Source organism: Bos taurus, chromosome 10, assembly GCF_002263795.3.
Source record: "Bos taurus isolate L1 Dominette 01449 registration number 42190680 breed Hereford chromosome 10, ARS-UCD2.0, whole genome shotgun sequence".
NCBI lineage: Eukaryota > Metazoa > Chordata > Mammalia > Artiodactyla > Bovidae > Bos > Bos taurus.
The window spans coordinates 59,681,005-59,708,768 of record NC_037337.1 but is presented as its reverse complement, the minus strand read 5'-3'; the positions used below and the strand labels follow the sequence as shown (position 1 = coordinate 59,708,768).

General features: G+C 33.8%; 1 protein-coding gene across 1 annotated transcript in view; it reads right to left on the bottom strand.

The window, feature by feature from the left end:
- TRPM7 (transient receptor potential cation channel subfamily M member 7) overlaps positions 1-27,764 on the bottom strand; it is a 108,788-nt gene that overhangs the window by 48,295 nt on the left and 32,729 nt on the right. Inside the window, exons 7-19 of the mRNA NM_001206166.3 lie at positions 27,089-27,260; positions 25,706-25,880; positions 24,289-24,412; positions 23,794-23,866; positions 22,430-22,530; positions 11,609-11,743; positions 9,160-9,213; positions 5,461-5,601; positions 4,995-5,129; positions 4,134-4,414; positions 2,485-2,713; positions 1,210-1,365; positions 990-1,133 (exon numbers count right to left, since the gene is read on the bottom strand). Of these exons, the coding sequence (NP_001193095.3) occupies positions 990-1,133; positions 1,210-1,365; positions 2,485-2,713; positions 4,134-4,414; positions 4,995-5,129; positions 5,461-5,601; positions 9,160-9,213; positions 11,609-11,743; positions 22,430-22,530; positions 23,794-23,866; positions 24,289-24,412; positions 25,706-25,880; positions 27,089-27,260 (1,920 nt within the window). The remainder of the gene's footprint in view (positions 1-989; positions 1,134-1,209; positions 1,366-2,484; positions 2,714-4,133; positions 4,415-4,994; positions 5,130-5,460; positions 5,602-9,159; positions 9,214-11,608; positions 11,744-22,429; positions 22,531-23,793; positions 23,867-24,288; positions 24,413-25,705; positions 25,881-27,088; positions 27,261-27,764) is intronic.

Genomic DNA, 27,764 nt, shown 5'->3' with positions numbered 1-27,764 from the left:
GTCCACTTGCTTTTAAGGATAAAAAGATGGTAGTTCATTAAAATCCTGATAAACATTCACTAAATCAACAGAAGTCATGAATATTAGTTGGCATGTTTGAAACAATACATTTTCATTGAAAACTAAGAAAAATACAGGTAACCCTTCCATTAGAAGTTATAAAATTACTGTATATCCACGTTTATCAAATAACTAGCCTTTTCTCTATAAACCATAAAAATCACAATTCTCACATCAGTCTATTAGAAGAATTCTTCTGAATTTCTATAATCTATATTTTGTTAAGAGGATCATAGGTGAATAAAGGTTTGCTTAGACCATGTGTGAATTTAATATGTATTAATAAAACTGAATGATTTTTAATGTGGTTAAAAAAAATCTATTTTGCTCATACTATTTGAACCATACCACGTTACTAATTAAAAAAGATACATACACCCCATGTTCACAGCAGCATATTTACAACTGCAAAGATATAGTATCAACCTAAGTGTCCATCAACAGATGAATGGTCAAAGATGTAGTAAATATTTACAATGGAATACTATTCAGCCATAAAAAAGGATGAAAATTTTGCCATTTGCAGCAACATGGATGGACTTAGTATTATTTTAAATGAAATAAGTCAGACACAGAAAAACAAAAATTGCATATTACTTATATGTGGGATCCAAAAAATACAACAAACCAATGAATGTAACAATAAAGCAGCAGACTCACAGCTGTAGAGAACAAACTAGTGGTTACCAGTGGGCAGAGAGAAAAGAGAGGAGGGGCAACATAAAGGTAGGGGACCAAGAGGTACAAACTATTAGGTATGAGATAAGCTACAAAAAATGAAATATGCTACAAGCATATACTGTACAACATGGGACATACAGCCAGTATTTTATAACTATAAATGGATCATATTGTGAATTGCTATATTATACATTTATAATTTATATATTATTGTACATCAATTATACTTCAATAAAAAGAAACCATACCGTGTTAAACCAGAATTTTACAATTGGTGCATGATAAAAGGCATAAAACTTTCGTGTGATTGGAAGCTTTTTTGATTTTATTTGTATCTCCATTTCATTCTTCCCTTCATTCTTGTCCAATAGTCTTACTTCTTTAAATACTTCCTAAAATAAAAATAACATTATGGTACATTTTCTCACAATAAATTTACATTTACTTTAAATTTTTTTTCCTCCTTACCATGGGAATCTCTTCTGCTATGTTTTGAAAGTTGTTTTCACTGTCTTCCATTGTCATTTGATGAGCATCTTGAGATTGTGGAATATGAGACATTTCAGCCTTAGTTTTATATTCTAACATTAATATGGCAGGTGGAACTAAAATGCTTAGTATGACCTAAAAATTTTAGAAACAGGTAAGTTCACATTTTAAAACTAATGACTTTCAAGAATATAATAAAAGCCATAAAAAGGTATAAAAATCCTGGTTATTAGTTAGCCATTTTGCCCCTGGTAGTATAGGGAAAAAAAAAAACTTCCCTTTTCACTTATATATAAAGAGGCCCAAGGGGAACTGCTTTAAGGAATAACAAAACATTTTAGTATTAGAAGGGTATAGAAAAAAATTAATAATTAATATAGACTTGTCCCATTAAAGAATCAGATTACAATTTGTTCAGAGAATACATTTTTGTTATAAATAAAATTCAAGCCTTATGAAATTGCTATGTGCTTAATTTTACCCTAAATCTCTCTGCAAGTGTTCCATTCGTAATGTGATTACTCAAGTTGTATCCTATAAACAAAAAAGCTTATTTCTAAACTTGTATGTATTATTTGCAAAATCTTAAAAGCACAAAGAAATTATAATTGTGTATCAGGGTTTCTATGATAACTGTATATCAAGGTTAATCTTTCACCATTATTTTTAATGTATGATTAGTATTTATTATCCACTTATAATGGTCTGTGATTAAACTTCTTGCATGATCTCTGCCTTCCATATTTCTGTGCCTTATTTAAGATACAACAAAAAGGAAAGTTTAAAGCAAAATCTCTCACTATAATGAAACTGAGAGTACCAGTTAATATTTTACCCAAAATTTTAACCATAAAAACCAAGCAGATCTAGTATGTGTGAAGTAAAAATGAAAAGTAACAGATTATTAAGTTAGTAGATATGGGCCAGGATCTAGAATTTTAGAATCTAGGAATCATCTTTTCATAAAACACCAACTTTTTTTCATGGCTGCACAGGGCTATATAAATGCCAACACTCCCACTCCCATTTGTTGCAATCATGCATCTGGCTCAAACTGGGAAAATAATCATTATACACCACATCTGAAAAGAATTCAGAGTGAAGGGGGAAAAAGGCGGCCATTTAATGCCACTTAAAATAAAATGCCAACACAACAACTCTTACTGCCCTTACATTCTACTGTACTGGTGGGCTAATTCCTCTGTTCTTTTTATCTAATCACATACTTAATATTAAATTATTTCCAAAGTATACCTTGTACCAGGAATTTTTCCTCATATTCAGCCTTCCCATCCACATATCAGATAACAACATCTGCGTACATGTGTGAGCTACAAAAGGTCTAAGTCTTGAAGAAACTGCTAACTTAAGACAGGTAGAATTACTCCAATTTTTCAGTTCATAAGTGAGCAATTTCATAGCCATGGTTTCATCTTGTCTGAAGGATTGTTCCAGTAATTCAACTGCCAGTTGACCAAAATCACTATCAAAAGATAAAAGCCAAAACATATTCAAATTACCACATTGCAGTTTTAAACCATTATCTTTAGGGTCATTCATAACATGTTCCAATTTTTTAATATCTTCAGACACACTTGGGGAATTGTGAGGCATCAGAATAGCCCTATGTTTTCAGATATCCACTACTCTATGGAAATTACAAAGTATTAAAATATGTCACATTAGGAACAAGACTGAAAATGTGACTTCAGAGCACTTTCCCCTGGTCATAGAAATAAACCTACAGACTCACAGGAAACTAAAACTGACAATGTTCAGATGCTCTGTTCAAAAAGTCTCTATGTAGTATTTCAAAGAGTAGAAAAGGTTGGTACCTAATAGAGAAAAAGAATGTCAATACGGACTAACCTAGTATGAAAAATATCCTAATCTTCAATCCCTGGTGAGTTGATCATAGGATCTCTGTTTTAGCTATTTTCCTAATAACTCCTATTCTCTTCCAAAGAGAGGCCATTTGCAGGGAGGGAGGTCCTATTCTCTATTATAAAGCTTTCTATCAATACAAACTACTGTTCTAGCTTAATATTCCATTACTCCCCTAAGTAAACTGTAGAACTTCTGGGAATTGTTTCAGTCTTCTACACATGTAGCTCCACCATATGCAATGCCTTTCCAGTTGAACTAAATTTATTTCCTTAGAAAACAGCTTAAGCTTCCCTTCCTTCCTTCCTCTACCACTTCAAATGGAAGTTTACCTAATCTAATTGCTATTATGTGCAACTAATTAATAAACTGACATCTGGCATTTCTTCTTTCTTGCTGAAATATTTAACTCTTGAATTATAAATGATATAATAACCTCTTTATTACATGCCTAGGTCTCTGAATATTTTTTTAATTTTTATTTATTTTTTAAAATTTTATTTTTTAACTTTACAATATTGTATTGGTTTTGCCATACATCAAAATGAATCTGCCACAGGTATACATGTGTTCCCCATCCTGAACCCCACTCCCTCCCCATACCATCCGTCTGGGTCGTCCCAGTGCACCAGCCCCAAGCATCCAGCATCGTGCATCAAACCTGGACTGGCGACTCATTTCATACATGATATTATACATGTTTCAATGCCATTCTCCCATATCATCCCACCCTCTCCCTCTCCCACAGAGTCCAAAAGACTGTTCTATACATCAGCGTCTCTTTTGCTGTCTCGAATACAGGGTTATTGTTACCATCTTTCTAAATTCCATATATATGCGTTAGTATACTGTTGAATTTTTTTAAAAAAGACTTAAACATTTAGAAAGTGGATTTCTCCTAATTTTACCAATAAAATTATATATACACATACCCAATTAGTGCATGGCACTATAATCTCCACTTAAACCCCATCTATTTTGTATTTTTAAAATGTTTCAAATGATAAAATATAACTTACTTGGAATATTGTTTCAATTCCTCTGAAGTATCATCTACAAGGTCACTCTGCTTTGCTTCATATGCCATTGAACGATAGATCTTACAGGCAACTAATGCTTTAGCCATTGATTCTTCACCATGCTGCCATAAAAAACGGGCCATAACCTGCCTCTTCATGAGGCAAGCCCAAATTAATAGTTCATTAAGTGGATAAGGAAAGCGCTTGGTTTCTGGATCATCAATATCTACAATTTCATCTTTGGTTCTTTTCTTCTTTCCTTCTTCCACAGCTGTATCAATCTTCAAGAGGAAATAATTATAAGGCTCATTAAAATAAGGCCATATGACACTCATGTAAGAATTTTAATGAAATGTCCTTTATTTCATTTTTCAGATAAATGTACAAATGAAAATAGAATAAACTTTATATATTTGATTTTTATTACAATTCAAATTCATTTTATAGAAATGTTATTCCACAAAAATGTCTTTGTAAAAGTTTTCCAAGATGAGAGAAAGGGCCTCAATATTTCCACTAACATCTGATAAAACACAGTTCTAATGAAGGAAAAGTTTGGTACCACCTTTGTCTTGCATGCTGGTAATCAAGTAAATATGGAATAAAAGAAGGCAGTTAAGCACTGACCAAAATATCTAAAAATTTTGATTATCATAGCTAAATATGAAAAGCTTAATAGAATTATTACCTCATATTATTTTTTGGTATATAGGAAAATGAAAAATTGAGGAATACTATAAAACATCTAAAAACAAAAGATAATTCTTACTAAAACAAGTGACTTTTTTGTTTCATAATACCAAGTAACTTAAAAAGAAGAAAATCCAAAAGCCAGAACAGGTAATATTTAAACAAAAATACCTTTGGTCGGTAGGGCTGTGCTGTTTTAATGAAATGATTATGCCTCGTTTTTTCCTTTTTATCTGCTCTATTGCCAAAAGATTCCTGACTCTTTCGCAACTGAGGAGTGCTGCTGGAGGTATTTCGGCCAGACCTCTGAAAGCAAAAGTTTATCAGTTTTTACAGATTTAAATACACTGTTATGCTATAAAAATTAAAAATCTATTTTAAATACACTGTTATGCTATAAAAATTAAAAATCTATTTTTACATATACATGTATATATAAATGTGCATATACACACACCAAAAAAAAACAAAACCCAACATGATTTCTTTAGAATTTCAATTAGAAAATATTTCTAAGTACTCTTAGTTGAAAATCTTGTTTTTAAGACAATTCTGTCAATACTTTTACCATTCTGAGTTAATTTTTAAAAGCTCATTTTAAAGAACATCTATAGCACTTCCCCCAAATATTACATACCCGATTATTTCCACCAAGACTGTTATATATTAATCGAAAACGTTTCCGAGTGTAGGTGCATCTATAGGTTCCTCCCATAAGATATTCAATAACAAGTCCTATATCAATTAGAGTGATCTTATATCCTGGAGGAAGATTCCCCTGGAAACAAAACATTAATTTTAAAAAGGCAAAATTGTATTTCTCAATGTTTCCAAGCCATGCCTAGCAACGTGTCTATTATTCTCCAAAATAACAAATGTTCACTTGCTACAGAAAGCTGGAGTTGCCAGCAGCTACCTTTACAGAAAAGAGTGACTTGCTTCTGTTTCCTTTTGTAAGAACAGGGATTCTGAAGTTTGAGGTCCCAACAGTGTGGCTCAGGACAAGAGTATGACTTACAGTAGGAAGAAAATTTGATCTCTCCACTGTAATAATACTTCACACAGAAGCAAAGAAAGCTCTAAGTGCCAAGTGTTCCATCTCACCATGGCACATAAGTTGTATTTTCCTGCAAAAATAATGCTATAAATGTTTTCAGTTGGGACCATTAACACTTATTACTATTTTTAAACCAAAATTATATTGGCTATATTATAGATACACAAATTTGTATAGCCTTGACTAAAATTCAACTACCAACTACAACACTGTTCAGAGTTAAGACATCTTTTTAGGGCATCAATTTATGAATTGGAACATAAGCCATTTTTGAGTTTGGAAAGACTGTCTCAGAAAGAAGTATTGTTAAATTTCATTAAATAATCTTAAAAGAGTTCAATCATCAGTTAATTTATATATATTAACCAATTCGGCCCTACTATAGTCAACATTCTTTCATCCCCCTAATTGTAATTTTATGAACTTAGTACTTTTTAAAATGCTTATACTTTTTATATTTTAGCTACACCTGTGAAGTTTCTAACTAGACATCTATGTTCTTTAGGTCACCAATTTAAAAACTAATAAAAACATATTTTCACCTTAAATACAAGATTTTTGTTTTTATTTTATCTTAAGCAATCTCAAAATATGTTTTATGACTGAAGATGTCACGTACGATAGATACCTTAGTTTGTTTTTTAAAAATCTGACAAATACCCTTATGTTGTGAATTCAATTGAATAGGAAATATTTAAATTAAGAAAAACAGGGATTTCCCTGGTGGTCCAGGGTTAAGAATCTGCCTTGCAATGCAGGGGATGCAGTTCAATCCCTTGTCAGGGTATTAGGATCCTTCACGCCACAGAGCAACTAAGTCCGCGTGCCAATTAGAGTCTACCTGCCACAATGAAATATCCCTCACAATGCAATGAAGATGCCACATGCTACAACTAAGACCCAACACAGCCAAACAAATAAAATAAATATTTTCAATAAATTAAGGAAAATAATGTGAATTACCTAAAAAAAAGATTCAATTTTTCAAACTATACATACAGCTCTTATAAAACTTTTTTTGAATCAGAATATACTCAGTTACTGCTTGTACTTTAGGATTTTTCACTTATGGAAGTAGAAAAATTAGGCTAATTACTATAGTCATCAATGTAAAAGTAGTTAATATAACAAATCTCATATGTGAGATTTCCAGAATTAACTATAGCTCTGCTAAACCACCTAAGTAAATCACAATGCAAATGTGTTTAAGAAAGTATTGAAAGTCTCCCCCATTACTCAGGCTTTCTAAGGGGAGAATAAAAAAGAAGCTTTAATGACTTAAACAAACAAAAATTAGTGTGAAATGTCCAGAATGGGAAAATCCATAGAGAGGGCAAGGAGATTAACCCTTATGGCAGAAAGTGAAGAGGAACTAAAAAGCCTCCTGATGAAAGTGAAAGAGGAGTGTGAAAAAGTTGGCTTAAAGCTCAACATTCAGAAAACTAAGATCATGGCATCTGGTCCCATCACGTCATGGGAAATAGATGGGGAAACAGTGGAAACAGTGTCAGATTTTATTTTTGGGGGCTCCAAAATCACTGCAGATGGTGATTGCAGCCATGAAATTAAAAGACGCTTACTCCTTGGAAGGAAAGTTATGATCAACCTAGATAGCATATTCAAAAGCAGAGACATTACTCTGCCAACAAAGGTCCGTCTAGTCAAGGCTATGGTTTTTCCAGTGGCCATGTATGGATGTGAAAGTTGGACTGTGAAGAAAGCTGAGCGCCGAAGAATTGATGCTTTTGAACTGTGGTACTGGAGAAGACTCTTGAGAGTCCCTTGGACTGCAAGGAGATCCAACCAGTCCATTCTAAAGGAGATCAGCCCTGGGTGTTCTTTGGAAGGACTGATGCTAAAGCTGAAACTCCAATACTTTGGCCACCTCATGCGAAGAGTTGACTCACTGGAAAAGACTCTGACGCTGGGAGGGATTGGGGGCAGGAGGAGAAGGGGACGACAGAGGATGAGATGGCTGGATGGCATCACTGACTCGATGGACATGAGTTTGGGTGAACTCTGGGAGTTGGTAATGGACAGGGAGGTATGGCGTGCTGCAATTCATGGGGTTGCAAAGAGTCAGACACGACTGAACTGAACTGAGGGTGAAGTCAGAAGTAAGGAGTAAAGAAGGAACAGGAAGGAGGAGAGACTGCTAATAGATATGAAGTTACTTTAGGGGACTACTGCAAATACTCTAAAACTGTGGTACAGGTAGCCACTACCCTGAATACAGAAACGTCACTCACTGAACTATACACTTTAAGTGGATGAATTTTATGGTATGTGAAACACATTTCAATAAAACTAAAAAGATAAGCATGTGGGGAAAAATGAATTAAAGTAAGACATTTTAAGTGAAGTTAAAAGTTCTTTCTATGAAATGTCAGTTTTATTAGATATGTTATACAACACAGAAAATGACACTTCTATCCAGTTTTCAACCATTTAATAGCACACTCACACTTATTAGCAAGTAAAAAGTAAAGAATTTTGGAAAGTAAGCATTTTCATGCAGAAGCTTTAAAAATAATTCAATTAACTAAATACAAGTACTTTTTCATCAAGTAAAATAAAACTGTTGGACATCAATAGTTTACATTGTTATAAATTTTAAAAATAAATGTTCAAAACTATTAACTCACAGAGAATCCAGTAGAAGAGAAGAGAAACATCAGTGTATCAAATTTAGTCACCACAGAATGGCTTTAGATCATACGACAGTGTTACATATGCAATTACTACCAATACTGAATATAAAAGGGGGAGAGGGAGAAAGGAGGAGAGATGGCGGCAATAGGCGGGGTGGGGTGGAGTCGGGGGATGGACGAGGACAGACATAGGGAGAAAGATAGAGAGCATTTTCAGCCTTTTTATTGGCAAATCTGCCACTGAAGATCATCAATCAGTGTTTCTCTCAATGTCTTTTATTTAATGTCCTTTAAATGTCCAGGGAACAAACTTCTTCTGAACACAGAGAAAGAAGATCCATCCTATCAATGATCATCCTTTATGGACAAATGAGCATCATGAAGTTCATCATACTCTATCCTGGATGACCAGAAGCTCAGATCTTAATTTCATAAACTTTATTTTTCTTGATTTCTAATATACTATGTTCTCTACACCTATATTATCACAAATTTATCTCATTTTATTTTGATCTTAAAAAAAGTGATCTTATTGCTGATTTTAAGATGTATAGAAATGTTTTTAGAAACACATGAAGTATAAATGATTTTAAAACAACGCTTTTCAGAAACAAAAATAATCTCTTACCTGCTTGACATCTCGAACAAGATGGAATAGCATTGGATTAGTTGGGCCTTGTTTCTTTAATGAGAAAAAAAATCAGAGCAAACTATTATTTTTCTTCTAAAATAACGTTTTTGTTACTTATAGGACTTTTGTTCTTACACAAATTACACTGTTTCTGAGTTATAGAAATTCTGTTCATAAAATGGAACAAAGAAAAAGATATACCCATTTCACACTGTCATATTTACCTTAAACAGGATGTATACTTTCTTATGTTCTTACATTTATTTACGCAAAAACACAAAAGCTTTTGTTTTCTAACAGTCATGCAAACACTGCAAGCTTCACAATTATGTTAAATTTAATTCATATTTTACTGAGAGTAGAAGCACACATTCTCTTTCCTCTTGTTAAAATATCCATCTCTGTTTCTGTTATTAATCATCAAGTTTCAGCAATATATTAAATATTTTGGGTAAGAAACCTTTAACATTTATATATGCTGTCTTTTCCCTATTATCTTAACTCTATGTAAATGAAATATTACAGTAGACTAAACAAGTTTCATTTTTACATAATCTTATTTTGAGGGTATCCTATATTTTGAAAAAATACCCACTATTATCTCTCTCATCAAGACTGAGATAAAAGAGTCAAAAATATATTCTTCTAAACTTTTTAGAAATGCCCTCATCTATATAAAATTTACTGCAATTAATTCCATGCAGCATAAATCAAGAGACTTTCTGTCAATATTTTAAATCTGATGTTTAAAAGAAATATCAAATGAAAATTTTCTCCCACCAAATTTTTCAAACAAAAACTTTCTCTGTGTTATAGTTAATTTTTTGAGGTATTATTAGTAATCAATTCAATCTACTTTTCCATTTTCATATAATAGGACCCTGATACCAAAAAGTTTGAGAACCACTGCTGTATCATGGTATATATAATCCCTTAAACTTTAAATAATTTTATCAATAATTGATGCTGAAAGTTAACTATTATTTTAATAATTTTGAGTTATACTATTAAAACATTACTTGCCTTGCTAATCGGATCAATTTTTATTTTTACTGTTTTATACTTGCTTTACATTTCAGGAATAAACCTTACTTCAGCACAATGAATAATCCGTTTAATATTATATCTGTTCGCTAGAGACAGTATAATGCCAACAAAGTTCAATTTGACTGTGTTAGACACTATTAAAGGAAAAAAAATGGGGGGAAAAAAGATATAATCCCTACTCAAAGGAAATTTACGGTCCATAGTAGAAAATAAAATTGTACTTAACAAACTATGACACTGGGGTTTACTGTACCAATGCCTTGGCATTTGAAATAAGTTTAAACAAAGAATAAAATCCAGTAACTGGGTAAGTAGTTTGGAAGAAAAATGCAGACCAGCACTGTGTAAATAGCAAATGCTTTCTAAAGAAGCTTATATTTAAGGGAAATAGTAGGTAGATGATATAGCTGCAACAGCCATTCTATAGGAAGATGTGAGTTAGGAATTGAGAGGCTGAGTGACAGAAATAGCAGAGGCAAAATTTCAAAAGCCGGAGAGCTTTGAAAATTAGTCTAAAGGCCTGAGTATTATTGTATACATATCAATGAGCCATCAAAAAACTCTAAACTGGGAAAGCTATGATAAAATATGTGACTATAAGAATATTTGGGTTAAAGATTTGAAGATAGACAAGGAGATTAGATTATTGAAGTAGTAAAGGCTAGAAATGATTGAATAGTACAAAGACATTAAGAATGCAAAGGTAGAGATAAAGAGGTAGAAAATGATGAATAAAGGGAAACAGCTTAGCAGAGAAGTCAAAGTTAGACAGCTAGGATTTGGTCATAGTACTCCTCAAGGTATAGTGCTATTGGTAACAAAAATTTGTAAGAGTAGTAGTTATTTACCTCTGAATGTTAGTGACATGAAATTTCAAACATAATGAGAAAAGCTTTGTAAAGGGAATAATTAGTTTTCAGGAGCTCTTTAAAAGAAAAAAATGGAAAACAGTATGTAAGCTAACAGTAGATACCACAAGGTCAAAATCATAAATAGAAACAACAAAAAGGAGACATGAAAAAAGCAATGTGTAATTTCTCCATTCGTTAAAGGAAAACAAATTTGGTGTAACATATGACCACCAAGAAATAGAAGAAATACAATGGCTCTATGATTAAGAAGCTGATCTTACAAGTTTTAAAAGGGGGGTGAGGTGAAAAAAGGGTTGTTAACACTACATCTCTTTCCTATGTAGCTATGGTAACAGAGGAGGTCTCCAGAAACAGGGAAAGGGCCTCAGACTGTCATAAACAATCTATACAAAGACTGGATACAATTTTTTCAGGTAATCTAGCAAAATATTAAAGGTTTTACCAATAGGAATGAATATATTCAAGTAAAATGACACTTTTCAAAGACGATAAAACTTAGTCCACAAAGAAATTTAACATATACTTACAGTGTTGTAAAGTTCTTCCAGTCTAGGAATGGTAAGGAATTTATGCATGCTTACTCCATTTTCAATAAGAAGTTTTACAAATGCAACTCTATCCATTACAAGAGCATCAAGCATAGCTTGTTCCAAGGATCCAACCTAAAACAGCATCAAAATTAATAAATATGTTTCACACATTCTGATTACACAAACAGTTCTAAGTGCACGTCCTTAGGATTTACACATATTTATTCCTGAACAGACTTAAAACAAAATTTAAAAGATGCAAAATCTAGAAGGCTAGGACTTAAACTATATAGGGAATAGATAAACAGACCTATCTAGAGTAGTATTCCCAAAAGAACATTCTGCAGATCAAGGGTTACAAGGGGGTGGAGGTATAAGAAAAAATCCATCATCAAGTAAATTTGGGGGGAAATAGCTTAGAGCAATGATTTTTAGTGTTTAGGAAAGGTTTTTTTAGAGGAATCATTTTAATAATTAGGGGCCACAACTACATTTAGTGGACAGGGTCAAAAGACAACAGAAATCATGCAGTATGCCAGATAATTTCACTTATACAACTTTTTATTATCCTGTTAGACTAACAAATGAAAATCCAGTAATTTTGCTTTACATATAAACACAAAGTATTGCCACAGACTTTCTAAAAATACAACTACTGAATAAATCAGACAAGATTATATTTAGTTTTCTTTAGAATTTTAAAAGAAACCATTCACCATTAGAGAAAAGTCACATCTCTAACAGCAACATAACATGCAGCACTGTAGTTTAATATAACACATGTATCAGTATTTGTGGCACTCCCCTGATGGCTCAGATGGTAAAGAATCTGCCTGCAATGCAGGAGATCCAGGTTTGATCCCTGAGTCTGGAGACGAGAATGGCTACCCACTCCAGTATTCTTGCCTGGAGAATTCCATGGACAGAGGAGCCTGGTGGGCTAAGGTCCATGGGGTTGCAAACAATCAGATACGTCTGAGTGACTAACAACTTTTCAACACTTGTAATTGTTTACAGACTCTTTTAGAGGCTTCAACAGACTCTAAATCAAATACCCTAAAATTAATGGAGACGCAAATAGAGAAATTTCACCAAGAATCTAAAATCCATTAAAAACAGTATATTTAATACTACTGTTATATTAGTATCTTTTCATTGCTTTTGCATATTTTAAAATATTTTGGTATCATATAATAAAAAAAACTCTGATGAAAATCAATAGCAAATCATTAGCTTTTTTCACCTGTTGTGTTTTAATCTTATTCCGATTCTATCTTCAGAAATTTACTATATGAGGGAGAAGGTGGGAGGGAGGCTCTAGAGCGAGGGAGTATATGTATATTTGTAGCTGATTCACACTACTATAGAACAGAAATCAACAACATTGTAAAGCAATTATCCTCCAATTAAAAATAAATTTTAAGAAAAGTTTACAACTATATAACCTTTTTACAGCAGCTTCTAGTACTATTTCTTCATCAATCCATCATCGATTTCTATTATTTCGCAAAGGGTATGGTCTCCAAAATCTTTTTAAGTATACAGACTAAGTATTAATGCATGCCTAACACATGATGGATGGATGGAAGATATTTTCTGTGATTTTTTTCACCATTCAGTTCTACCTCATAAGAAGGAATACATTTTGACATTGCACTTAAAAACAAGGCACAACTTATAAGAATGTAACACTTATTTTCTTAAATATTAACAGTCTGTAACTTATCATAGCATGTTATTCCTATGTTAGTTTAAGATTACATCCTACTTTCTCTTATCACATACAAATCTGATTTGCAATTAACTTATTCTAACATTAACAACATTTGCTCTATTGAAATATGTTTCTACTATAAATCATCTTCATTTCCCTATCTTCAATATAATTAGGGCATTATAGTATTTTTCAAAACAATTTGTGTAGTAGGTATTTACCGAATTTCTTTTCCACATAATAAAAAAAGGTATAACAAAGTTTTTGTTGTAAAAAAGAAGTATTCTAGCCAACTGGGTTTATAATCATTGACCTAGAACAGTAACAAAGCCTACCAAAATTTTCACACCTGAGGAAAAAAGGCTTAGTTAAAAAACAAGTCTGTAAAACAGAATTTGTTTACATACTCAGTGCGTACTGAACTCCTAACAAAAATAAAAGTAAAAAATATAAAACAACTGTCCTGCAGACTACATTCAGGGTGAAGAAGCATAAAATCAGGCTTCCCAGGTGGTTCAGTGGTATTGCAGGAGATAAAGGAGACATAGGTTTGATCCCTAAGTCAGGAAGATCCTTTGGAGAAGAATTACATCTGTATTCAAAGAATTCACACCTGTATTCTTGCCTGGGAAATCCCATGGATAAAGGAACCTGGAGGGTTATAAGTCCATGAGGTCACAAAGAATCAGACATGACTTAGTGATTAAGCACACAGCACAAGCATAAAATCAAATAGATAATACTATGTAGAACAAATCTTTGAGATAAAACAAAGACTCTTGAGAGTCCCTCGGATTGCAAGGAGATCCAACCAGTCCCTCCTAAAGGAGATCAGCCCTGGGTGTTCACTGGAAGGACGGATGTTAAAGCTGAAACTCCAATACTTTGGCCACCTGATGCGAAGAGCTGACTCATTTGAAAAGACCCAGATGCTGGGAAAGATTGAGGGCAGGAGGAGAAGGGGACAACAGAGTATGAAATGGCTGGATGGCATCACCGACTCAATGGACATGAGTTTGAGTAACCTCCGGGAGTTGGTGATGGACAGGGAGGCCTGGCGTGCTGAGATTCATAGGGTTGCAAAGAGTTGGACATGACTGAGCAACTGAACTGAACAGGTGTGAAGTGATAGTTCATTGTGGTTTTGATATGCATTCCCCTAATGATTAATAATGCTGAGCGTCTTTTCATGAATATATTGGCTATTTGCATGCCTTCTTTGGAAAAATATCTATTCAGATTTTCTGTCCATTTTTCAGTTGGGTTTTTTGGTTTTGTTTGATTTTTATCTTTTGCTTGTTTTTGCTTTCCCTTATGTGTTATGGATATTAGTCACTTATCAGATTTATGATTTGTAAATATGTTCTTCCATGAGTAGGCTGCCTTTTCATTTTGTTGACGGCTTCTTCTGTTGTGCAGAAGATTTTTAATTTGAGGTAGTCTTACCTGTTTGCACTTTTAGGTTGTGTTTTTGGTGTGATTAAAAAAATCATCACTAAAATCTATGTCAAGGAGCTTACCACCTATGTATTCTTCTATAAGTTTTATGGTTCCAAGTCTTATGTTTAAGTCTTTGATCCATTTTGAATTGATTTTTGTGTGGGGTATAAGACAGTGGTCAAGTTTCAGTCTTTTCATGCAACTGTGTAGTTTTTCTAACACAAATAATTGAAAAAATACTGTCCTTTCCCCTTTGTATAGTCTTGACTACTGTCAAAAATTAATTGGCATAATATGTGCATAAGTTTATATCTGGGCTCTCTATTCTGCTCCATTGATCTATGTATCTATTTTTATGCCACCATCATGTTTAAATTACTACAGCTTTGTGAAAAGTTTGAAGTCAGGCAGCATAATGCTTTCAGCTTTATTCTTCTTTCTCAAGACTCTTTCAGCTACTTAGGATCTTCAGGGGTTCTATACAAATTTTAGAATTGCTTCTTCTATTTCTGTGAAGCCACTGGAACTTTGATAGGGACTGCACAGAATCTACAGATTGCTTTAAGTAGTGCAGACATTTTAGCAATATTGATTTCTATCAATTAGCATGAAATATCTTTCCATTTCTGTATACATTCTTCAATTTCTTTCATCAACATATTATAGTTTTCGGCACATACATCTTTCACTTCCTTGGCTGAATTTATTTCTAGGTAATTTATTCTATTTGATGCAATTGTGAATGAGATTTTCACACAATCAGTTCAGTCGCTCAGTCATGTCCGACTCCTTGTGACCCCATGGACTGCAGCATGCCAGGCTTACCTGTCCATCACCAACTCCCAGAGCTTACTCAAACTCATGTCCACTGAGTCAGTGATGCCATCCAACCATCTCATCCTGTCATCCCCTTCTCCTCCCATCTTCAATTTTTCCCAGCATCAGGGTCTTTTCCAATGAGTCAGTTCTCCGCATCAGGTGGCCAAAGTATTGGAGTTTCAGCTTCAACATCAGTCCTTCCAATGAACACCCAGGACTGATCTCCTTTGGAATGGACTGGTTGGATCTCCTTGCAGTCCAAAGGACTCTCAAGAGTCTTCTCCAACATCACAGCTCAAAAGCATCAATTCTTCGGCGCTCAGCTTTCTTTATAGTCCAATTCTCACATCCATACATGACTAATGGAAAAACCATAGCTTTGACTAGACAGACCTTTGTTGGCAAAGTAATGTCTCTGCTTTTAATGCTGTTTAGGTTGGTCATAACTTTTTTTCCAAGGAGCAAGCGTCTTTTAATTTCATGGCTATAGTCACCATCTGCAGTAATTTTGGAGCCCCCCAAAATAAAGTCTCTCCCTGTTTTCATTATTTCACTATCTATTTGTCATGAAGTGATGGGACTGGATGCCATGATCTTAGTTTTCTGAATGTTGAGTTTTAAGCCAACTTTTTCAGTCTCCTCTTTCACTTTCATCAAGAGGATCGTTAGTTCCTCTTTGCTTTCTGCCATGAGTGTGGTGTCATCTGCATATCTGAGGTTACTGGTATTTCTCCTGGCAATCTTGATTCCAGCTTGTGCTTCATCCAGTCCAGCATTTCACACAATATATTTATGCATACTGATTTTGCATCCTGCAACTTTGCTGAACACACTAGTTCTAACAGTTTTTTGGTGAAGTCTTCAGGGTTTTTTACATACGGTATCACATCATCAGCAAAGAGTGACAATTTTACTTCTTTTCCAACTTACACGCCTTTTATTACTTTTTCTTGCCTAACTGCTATAGTGAGGGCTTCCAACACTATGTGCAATAAAAGCAGCAAGGGTGTTTTATTCTTTATCTTAGAGGAAAAGCTTTCAACTTTTCATCATTGAGTATGACATTAGCTGTAGGTTTGTCATATATGTCTTTATTATATTGAAGGACATTCTCTCCATACCTGCTCTGTTGAGTTTTTATCATAAACAGATATAGAATTATGTGAAATACTTTTTCTGCATCTATTGAATTGATTACACAATTTTTATCATTCACTTTCTTTTTTAATAACTTTATTTATTTTTGGCTGTGCTGGGTCATCACTGTTGCATGGGCTTTTCTTTAGTTGTGGCGAGTGAGGGCTACTCTCTAGTTGTAGTTTGTAGGCTTCTCATTGTGGTGACTTCTCTTGTTGAAGAGCACAGGCTCTAGGGAACATGGGGCTTCAGTAGTTGTGGCCCATGGGCTCAGCAGTTATGCTTCCGAGCTAGAGGGTACAAACTCAATAGTCATGATGCATGTGTTTAGTTGGTCTAGAGCACGTGGGATCTTCCCAGATCACAGATCAAACCTGTGTCTCTTGCATTGGCAAGTGGATTCTTTACCACTGAGCCACCAGGGAAGCCCTTATCACTCATTTTTTGTGATGTATCATGCTTGACTGATTTGTAGATCTCCAGAATAAATCCCACCTGATTATGGTATATTGTTGAATTCACTTTTCTAAGATCTTCTCTCAAAAGTTGTTGTCTGAGCAACTGGGTTCCATCTGTCTGAATCTGGATGCTAAAACACTCCCCTTAAGGACACTAAAAGGTACTGGCACATTCTCAACTACTGGGAGCTAGTAAAAATATAATATGCTGCTTGAAGAAGCAGAAAGGTTTGAGAGAGAACAAAAAGCTGGGGCAAAGTTGACTGACAAGGTTCATCCCCTACACAAGACTACCTCTTCAACACTAGAAGAGCTGGGGGATTTCCCTGGCAGTCCAGTGATTAACATGCCATGCTTCCAGTGGTGTGGGTTTGCTTCCTGGGTAGGGAACTAAGATTCTGCACACACCACATGACCAAAAAAAACCCACACAATTGGAAGAGATGGTTATTTCATCTACTGTATAGAAACCAGTACAGAGTCAAGTAAAATAGAGAAATATGTTCCAAATGAAAGAGTAAGAAAAAACAATGAAATGGAGGTAAGTAATTTACCTGAGAAAGAATTCAAAGTAATTATTATAAAGATGCTTACCAAACTGTGGAGAAGAATGAACACAGCAAGAACTTCAATGAAGAGATGGAAAATCTAGGACCGTATCAACCAGAAGTCACAGAACTGAAGAATAAAAGACTAAACTGAAAAATACACTAACAGGGTTCAACAGCAGACTAGATGAAGCAGAAGAAAGGATCAGTCAACTTGAAGATAAAGCAGTAGAATTCACCCAATCAGAGTAGCAAAAAGAATTTTTCAAAAAGTTAAGTTAGCTTAAGAAACTTACGAGACAATATCAAATGGACTAACATATTTTAGGTTTCCCAGAAAAAGAGTGAGACAAAAGGGTAGAAATCATATTTGAAGAAATAATGACTGAAATGTCTCTAATCTCAGGAAGAAAACAGACATCCAGATACAGTAAGTTCAGAGAGTTCCAAATAAGGTGAACTGCAAGGAGATCCAACCAGTCCATCCTAAAGGAGATCAGTCCTGGGTGTTCATTGGAGGGACTGATGTTGAAGCTGAAACTCTAATACTTTGGCCACCTGATGCGAAGAGCTGACTTATTTGAAAAGACCCTGATGCTGGGAAAGACTGAGGGCAGGAGAAGGGGACGACAGAGAATAAGATGGTTGGATGGCATCACCGACTCAATGGACATGGGTTTGAGTGGACTCCAGGAGTTGGTGATGAACAGGGAGGCCTGGTGCGCTGCAGTTCATGGGGTTGCAAAGAGTCAGACACGACTGAGTGACTGAACTGAAACTAATAGAGACCTTCACAGAGATACATAACTGAAAATGCCAAAAGTTAAAGACAAGGAGAGGATATTATAAGCAATAAGAGAAAAACAACTTGTAACACACAAGGGAACCTCCATAAGACTATCAGAAGATTTTTCAGCAGAAACTCTGCAGGCTAGATGGGAGTAGCATGATATATTCAAAGAACTGAAAGAAAAAACTTCCAATGAAGAATACTCTAAACTTGGCAAAAATTCTTAATCTGAATTGAAGGAGAGAGAGACTTTTCCAAACTGGCAAAAAATAAAGGGGTCTATCATCACTAAACCAGCCTTTCAAGAAATGTTAAAGGAGCTTCTTTTAAGCTGAAAAGAAAAGGTGGTACTTAGTAATAAGAAAACATATGAAAGAATAAATCTCAGTGGAAAGGTAAACATACAGTAAAGTAGTAAATTAATCACTTATGAAGTTAGAATAAAGGTTAAAAGACAAAAGTAGTAAAAACAGCCATGATTACAGTAATTAGTTAAGAGAAACTCACAGTAAAAAGATGTAAAATGTGACATCAAAAACAAAACAGGAAGGGTAATATGAAAATGTTAATATTTAGAATGGGATCAAAGAAGTGGTTATTAACATAAAACAGACGTTAAGAGATATAAGTTATTATCTGTAACTCTCATGGTAACCACAAAGCAAAAAGCTACAGTAAATATGCAAAAGATAAAGAGAAAGGAATATAAACATATCATTAAAGAAAGTCATCAAACTATAAAAGGAGAGCAAGAGGAAAAAAAAGAAAAGAACAGAGAGGAATTACAAAAACAGCCAGAAATCAGTTAACAAAATGTCAGTAAGTACATACTTATAATAATTATTTTAAATGTGCTGCTGCTGCTGCTGCTAAGTCGCTTCAGTCGTGCCCGACTCTGTGCAACCCCAGAGATGGCAGCCCACCAGGCTCCCCTGTCCCTGGGATTCTCCAGGCAAGAACATGGGAGTGGGTTGCCATTTCCTTCTCCAATGCATGAAAGTGAAAAGTGAAAGTGAAGTCGCTCAGTCGTGTCCGACTCCTAGCGACCCCATGGACTGCAGCCTACCAGGCTCCTCCGTCCATGGGATTTTCCAGGCAAGAGTACTGGAGTGGAGTATGGACTAAATTCAATAATTCAAAGACAAAGAGTAGCTAAATGAATAAAAATGTAAGAACCTATCTACATGCTGTCTATAACAGACTCATTTTAGATGTAAAGACACGCAGACTGAAAGTAAAGAAATGGAAAAGGATATTCCATGCAAATGGAAACCAAACAAAAGCTTACCTATATCAGATAGAGGAGAGTTTAATAAAAAACTGTAGTAAGAAACAAAGATGGATGGTACATAATGTTAAAGTGGTCAATTCAACAAGAAGATACAACATTTGTAAATATTTTTGTACCTAACATGGGAGCACCTAAATGCATAAAGCAAACAGTAACAGACTTAAAGGAAGAAACAGACAGCAATTCAAAATTATAGCCACTTACATAAATGGATAGATCATTCAGATAGAAAATCAGTACGAAATCATAAGCCTTAAATGACAAAATAGACCCTAGGATTTAATACAGATATACAGAAAGTTCCTTCCTCAAAGCAACAAATACACATTCTTCTACAGTGTACACAAAATTTTATAGGACAGACAATGTTAAGCCACAAAACATGTCTTAATAAGTTTAAGAAAACTGAAATCATACCAAGCATCTTTTCTGGCCATGGTGATATGAAACTAGAAATTAATCATACAAAGAAAACTGGAAAATTTAAAAATGTGTAAAGATCAAACAACATGCTACTCAACAACAAATGGGTCAAAGAAGAAATCAAAATAGAAATAAAAAAATATCTTGAGACAAACAAAAATGAAAATATGACATACCAAAAATTTATGGTATACAGCAAAAGCAGTTCTAAAACGGAAGTTCACAGAAGAACAAAAAATGTCTCAAGTAACATAACTTTATACTTCAAGAGACCAGAACAAAAAAGAATTAATGATACTCAAAGTCAGCAGATGGAAGAAAGTAACAAAGATTAGACAGATATAAATGAAACAGATTGAAAAGACAACTATAATGAAACTAGAGCTAGTTCTTCGAAAAGATAAAAGTGAAAGCCCAAACATTTGAAACTTAAAAGCTTTTATAGAGCAAAGGAAACCATAAACAAAACAAAAAGACAACCCTCAGAATGGAGGAAAATACCTGCAAACAAAGCAACTGTGCACGCATGCTCCATTGTCTCTGACTCTGTGACCCTACAGACTGCCAAGCTCCTCTGTCTGGGGTTGCCATTTTCTCCTTCAGGAGATCTTCTCAACCCAGGGATTGAACCTGCATCTCCTGCATTGGCAGGAAGATTTTTTACCACTGTGTCACCTGAAAAGCCAATTATTAGGGAAATGCACATCAAAACTACAATGAAGTATCCCCTCAACCAGTCAGAATGGCCATCATCAAGAAATCTGTCAACAATAAATGCTGGAGACAGTGTGAAGAAAAGGGAACCCTCTTGCCCTACTGGTGGTAATGTAAACTGATACAGCCATGATGGAGAATAGCATGGAGGTTCCTTAAAAAACTGAAAATAGAACTACCATATGACTCAGCAATACCACTACTGGACATATACTTAGAGAAAAATAATAATTCAAATAGACATTTGTACCCCAATGTTCATTGCAGCATTGTATGAAACAGCCAAGACATTATATGCAACAGCCAAGACATGGATAAAGAAGATGTGCTACATATGTATGGTGAAATATTACTCAGCCATAAAATGGGATGAAATTGAGTCATCTGTAGTAATGTGAATCAACCTAGAGTCTGTCATACAGAGTGAAGTCAGTCAGAAAAACAAATGCTGTATATTAACATATATATAAGGAATCTAGAAAACTGGTACAGATGAACCTATTTGCAGGGCAGGAGTAGAGGCACAAATGTAGAAAATAGACATGTGTGAACACAGAGGGGGAAGAGAAGGTGGGACGAATTAGGAGTGTGGCACTGAAAAATATACATTACCATGTGTAAAACAGATAGCTAGTGGGAAGTTGCTGTATAACACGGGGAGCTCAGCTCGGTGCTCTGTAATGACCTGGAGGGATGGGATCGGGGCAGTGGGAGAGAAGCTCAAGGAGGAGGGGATACATGTGTGCATATGGCTAATTCTCCGTTGTACAGCTTCCACTGACACAACAGTGTGAAGTTATTATAATTCCAATAAAAAAAAGAAACTGACAAGCCTTTAGCTAGACTCAAGAAGAAAAACAGAGAGGACTCAAATAAATAAAAAATGAAAGAGATGTTACAAATGATACCAGAGATATAAAGGAACATAAGAGGTTAACATAAAAATTATATGCCAAAAAACTGGACAACCTAGAAGAAACAGTTAAATTCCTAGAAACATAAACTTACCAAAACTGAATCATGATGAAATAGAAATTGTGAACAGATTAATTAGGAATAAGGACCAGACAGCTTCACTGGTAAATTTTACCAAACATTCAAAGAAGAATTAATACCAATCCTTCTCAAACTCTTCCAAATTTATCTTATGAACCCAAAGTTACTCTGAGCCCCAAATCAGACAAGGACGCCACCAGAAAAAGCAATTACAGGAAAACATTCCAGACAAACACAGATGCAAGTTATAGAATTTTTAGAGATCTATACCTTATTAAAAAAACACAGTTTTTATCAAGAGGCAAACGGAACTTACTAAATTCTAAATGGATCTGGATGCTGCAGAAATGTTTAGTTACAGTAATTTTGCACTTTTGACTGACAGGTAAAATGTCAAGTTAGGACACAGTTTCAGCAAATATTGTGTTATAATTCAGCTTAATTACTAAGCTAAATGTATACATTGCTTGTATACATTATTTACATACCAGCCACTGCTGTCCATAAACAAATACATGATTTTTGGCGATGTCAACTCTATCCCAAGCCAATGTAAGGATGAGCTGGTCAAATGCAGATGCATTAGTGCCTAATTGAATAAAGAAAACAGTTGACAAGTTTATTTAACTTATTTGAATTTTTTGGCAAGTACATTTTTGTACATGTTTAATAGGATGAATTTATAGAAGTCAAACTGCTGTGTAGAAAGATATATAAAGTTTTTGATACACTGCCAAAATAAATTCCAGAAATGTTATACCATCCTTCAGGAGTATACAAATACCCAGTAGGAGGATAAAAAGCTTCCCCCCACCCCCAATTTATAGGGTTTCTTTGTTTTAACATCTTTCTATCATTTCCAAATTTCCACATTTCTGCTAATATCTATTACATAAATTCTGACTCATTTTTCCATGGATTATTCATCTGCTTATCACTAATTTTTAACACCTTCCAGTGATCTTTCCACATTCCTGTTCTTAGTTATCTCATCTATAAAATGAAGAAAATAGGAAATCTAACTCTTAGGGCTGCTGCAAGAGTAAACAACATAAACTACTAAAGCACAGTAGCTAGTTCACAGAAAGAATATAGCAAATATTAGTGCTCTCTTTTTATTTTTTATACTTATGAAATCATACTTATTGACCTTTCCCTTTATGGTTTCTAGGCTTCCTATTATTTATGATCTTTATTCTTAGATGACGTAAACATGCTATATTTATTATAGTATTTTTAAAATGTTTGATCTTTTGGCAATTTATTATGGCCTAACATTTGCAAAATTCTTGTGAATGATAAGACAACACCCTCTTGCTCTGCTTCTGCTACCTCATTCCACACTGTCAGGTATTTAGATGGAACAACATTTTAGTTTATAATTTTTGAAAAGATTTCTCACTATAATACTGTTTATCAGTTGGATGCCTTTGGAAAGATAATGAGAGAAAAACAATTCAAGTGAAAGTATAATAACCCCTCAGTCCTAGAAGATACAAGTTTTCTTTCCAAACGTTCCTTCCTAATAAAAATCGCACATTTAAGAATACTATCTTTAATTTCTATCAACTAATACCTTATTACCTTTAAACACTTATTTTTCAGCCAATTAAAAATGTAACACATTTTATACATCCTTAACAAGATAACAGGCCTAATGGCATAAATTCTAGTTTGAACTTTTAAAAAAATTATATACTATAAAGACAAAAGTGAATTTGCTGTCATAGAAAGTGAATGCTATGTCTTTTACAAAGAAAAATTATTGAAAAATTTAATTCTCAAATTAACAAACACTAACTTATATAAAGACTGTAAATGAAAGACCTAACAAATAAATTTGAAACCTTACCTTTAAGCAGTGCAGTAAGTATTGCTACATCTATATCTTGATGTTCATCTGATCCAATGTGGAAAACAGTGATCTATTTAAAGATTAATCCATAATATTATGCATTTACATTTTAAAAGCTAAGGCATAAAGCAAATAAATCACACATAAATCACAAAGTAATTTCAAAGTACATGGCATATACAATTTTGGGAGGTCAGAAATAATTTCATTATAATAAAAAAACCCCAAAATTAAAAATCTGTATCATTTACCAAATAAAATTCAAGTATATTCAAACCTTTAATATTTTTCTAACTGAGAATTCTCCCTGCAGTCCAGTGGTTAGGACTCCGTGCTTTTATGGCCAAGGGCTTGGGTTCAATTTCTGGTTGGGAAACTAAGATCCCACAAGCCCACAGGGGTGGCCAAAAATTAATTTTTTAAAAGTATTTCTCTAGTTTAGAATGTGCTTTGAATGAAATAAAAAAGCTTATTCTGATGAAATCTACTTACGAGCTCCTTTCTTTTCATACATTCCATTAGTGTTTGAAATAAATGAACTGCTTCACTCTGGCCAAAGTTAAATGTTTTTTTGATAGTTGAAATAATATCGGGCTCTGCTGCATCAGGAAGATTCCTGAAGTAAGAGGAAACACAACTTAATCCACTGATTTCAAATTCTGCAATTTGAAGAATCTAGTATCATCAAGTACTGTTGGACAGGCAAGGCATTTAAAGATACTGTATTAAGTACTTGGGAAAAAACTAAATACTCAACCGTGAGTGAAATCTGCTTCATTAGACTCCCACTACAAATCACAAGGGTGAAAAATGGAAAATGGAGTGATTTTTCTCTTTGAATTATTTCCAACATTTTTTTATAAGGCATGTGAGTACATTATCAGTACTCACAGTCTATAAGATTTTGTATAATCTTAAGATATTATGATGTGTAAACCAGTATGTCACCAAAATGTGTTAAATATCAGCACATTTGCATTTTTATTTCTTTTTCTCAAAGTGGAATATATTTACATGGCTCAAAAGTTTGATATAAAATATAAAGATGTGCAAATTCATAGTGAACGTGTCCTTTTCACTGTCTTCTATCAGTCCATTCCATCTCAACTGCTCTCAAGAAACACTATTATTTTGTGTAACTTTCCAGGATCTCTTTCCATACATACAATTCTGCTTTTCTCCCACATGAAAGGCACCATAATATATATGTTACTGTACATTTTCCTTTTTCTACATATATATTGTTAATCTTCTCAAGTCTACTAACCAGATTAAAACCATACATAAAACTATTGCAAACTATTCCACTGTGCAGATGTACCATGTTATTTATCTAGTCCCCTTGACATATGCTCTATATTGTTCCAATCTTTTATTATGACAAACCACACTGTAATGCATAACTTTATGTAAGTTACTTCATATGTGTACATTTGTAGGAAAATTACCAGAAATAAAACTATCATGTCAAAAGATATGTGCCTCTGTATATTTAACAGATCTTGCAAAATTGTCCATAACAAAGACAGTTATATTTTAACTCATTCTAATAATGTGTCAGACAGGCCTTTTCCTCAACACTTAGGAAGGTATTTTCATGTTCATAAAACACCAAAATGAATTTAATATTCTAGAAGCCACAAGCTTCTTTATGCAAGGGTGCGCAGTTGTGTCCTACTCTTTGCGACCCCATGAACTGTAGCCCATCAGGCTCCTCTGTCCATGGAATTTTTCCAGGCAAGAACACTGGAGTGGGTTGCCATTTCCTACTCCAGACCCAGGGATCAAACCTGCATGTTGTTCGTCTCCTGAACTGGCAGGCAGATTTTTTACCACTCCACTACCTAGGAAGCCCCCTCAGCCCTCTTTACGTGAAATTATTAAAAATATATTGTAATCATACACTTACCCTCCTTCTTCTGTTTGCTTATGAATATATGCTAGTAGATCTGCAGCTCTGCCTGTTCCTTCACATACGACAACTGGAACAGGAGGACTTTCCTGAAGGTATTCTAAAACAGTGAGGATAACATTTGGCCCACCCTCAAATATAAGTGCCACCACAGGAACACCTTGACCAATTCCTTAAAAAAGTAAAAAGATTAATTATGATATTAGGCAAAATTCAATAATTTAATCTTATTTTTATCTCAATCAAAAACAATAAAAAGCCAAAATAAAATTTCTTAAAAGACTGTGTTGGATTAAAGTACTCAACATGATACTAGTCTGATATAAATAAAATACTAAAACAATTACTTTTACACTGACTTTTAAGTCTATTCTAAGTAACAAAATTAGAAAATTCAATATATAACAAGGCATACACTAAAACATATATTCACTGGAAAGCAGTAACTATTTTGCATATTTCTCTACTTTAACTCTTGATTAGAAATTAAAACACCAAGTTGGTTTTCAGTTTGCTTTTTAATATGGCATGAGTTGAACTTCCAATGTTTCTATTTTTAATCACTTTTTTATTCCAAATGCAATGAGACATTAGTATAGAAATTAATGACAGAATCAGGATTACATAAATAGAACAGATCAATAAAATCAAGACCTCTATTAAGAGTAACAGAAAAGAAATTTAGGGAATACCTTGTCTAGTGAATACCTAGTGAAAAAATCCAAAATATAGGTATTTTCAAAGTTCTAAAACATTCCTAAGTTTTAGGAGATGCTATGACTCCATCGTAATCTGAAAATACTATCCTGTAATTTTTGTACTTATATTTCACTTCATCATAGAGCTCACCTTCTTGGTGTCCTAAAATTACAAAATTTCTTCTTTTTGAAATAAAAATCTAGATGTTGAACCAGAAAGTTTAACCATGGTTAGAAAAGATGTGTTTCTAGAATACCAATTTTTAAGACATATCTACCAAAGAGTGATACCTACTTATGTTATCAACTTTATGTAAAGTGATTCTTACTTCACAATAAAGTATGTTTTTCCTCTTCAATCCTGAACTTCAAAGTCATGTACTGGAATATATCATACATTAAGAATATTTCTGAATTCCTTGAGATGCAATGGGATTACAGTAGCAACAAAGCTTCCAATGAACTTTTGTGGCTTTGGCCTTGATATTTGAGTATCCTGTTTAATCTCAAACTTCCTTTCCTAGGTCTCATTTTGTGTAGGGTCAGTTACTCTTTGTTGTTTAATGTCATCCTGCTACTAAGGAAATGAGGACTTAAAAGAACATTCTACCTTTCATAGAATGCTGCTGGCAATTAATACAGCCCAGAATAATTTTAACAACAAATTTATAAATGCCCTTACTAGCATGAATTCTTTGCTGATTAACAGTTTTTTCAAGTTCTCTTCTAAGTCTGACTTCTGCTCCATACTTTCCAACAGTGCCATCATCCACCAATATGAAATGGGAATGCAGATTATTCAGAACATTCAATTTGCTCAGAGGGTTCAACAAAGTTTGGTAAGGAGCAACCACCTAAACAATAACAAACATGAGAGTTAGTGGGTAGGATTAAATATAACATACAGTAAAAACAAATTTTGAAATAATCTGTAAAGGCAAAAATACAAAATATAAAAGAATGTATCAAAAAGCATGAGCTTTTAAGCAACTGAAGATTATTCAATAATGGGCTAAACCAAACAATTATATTTTGGCTCTCACTGCAGAATATATCATATTTCATCATCCCATGCAAAGGAAACAGCAGCAAATAAGCAAATAAATAAAGAATGTTAAGAAACTCTTAGATTATTAGGGAATAACGTGCAATATATAAAGGACATTGAATAAAAGCAGTTTAATGTCATATTGCTACTTTTCCAGTCATAAGTAGAATCTTTAAAATTGATGTTAGAAATTCAACTGCATTTGAAAATGACCATTATAATTAATTCCTTTTTAACAATCTCTTGAAAAAATATCTACAACCAATTCGCATGTCTTTAACCTACTTGAATAAAACACCAGCATTTGATT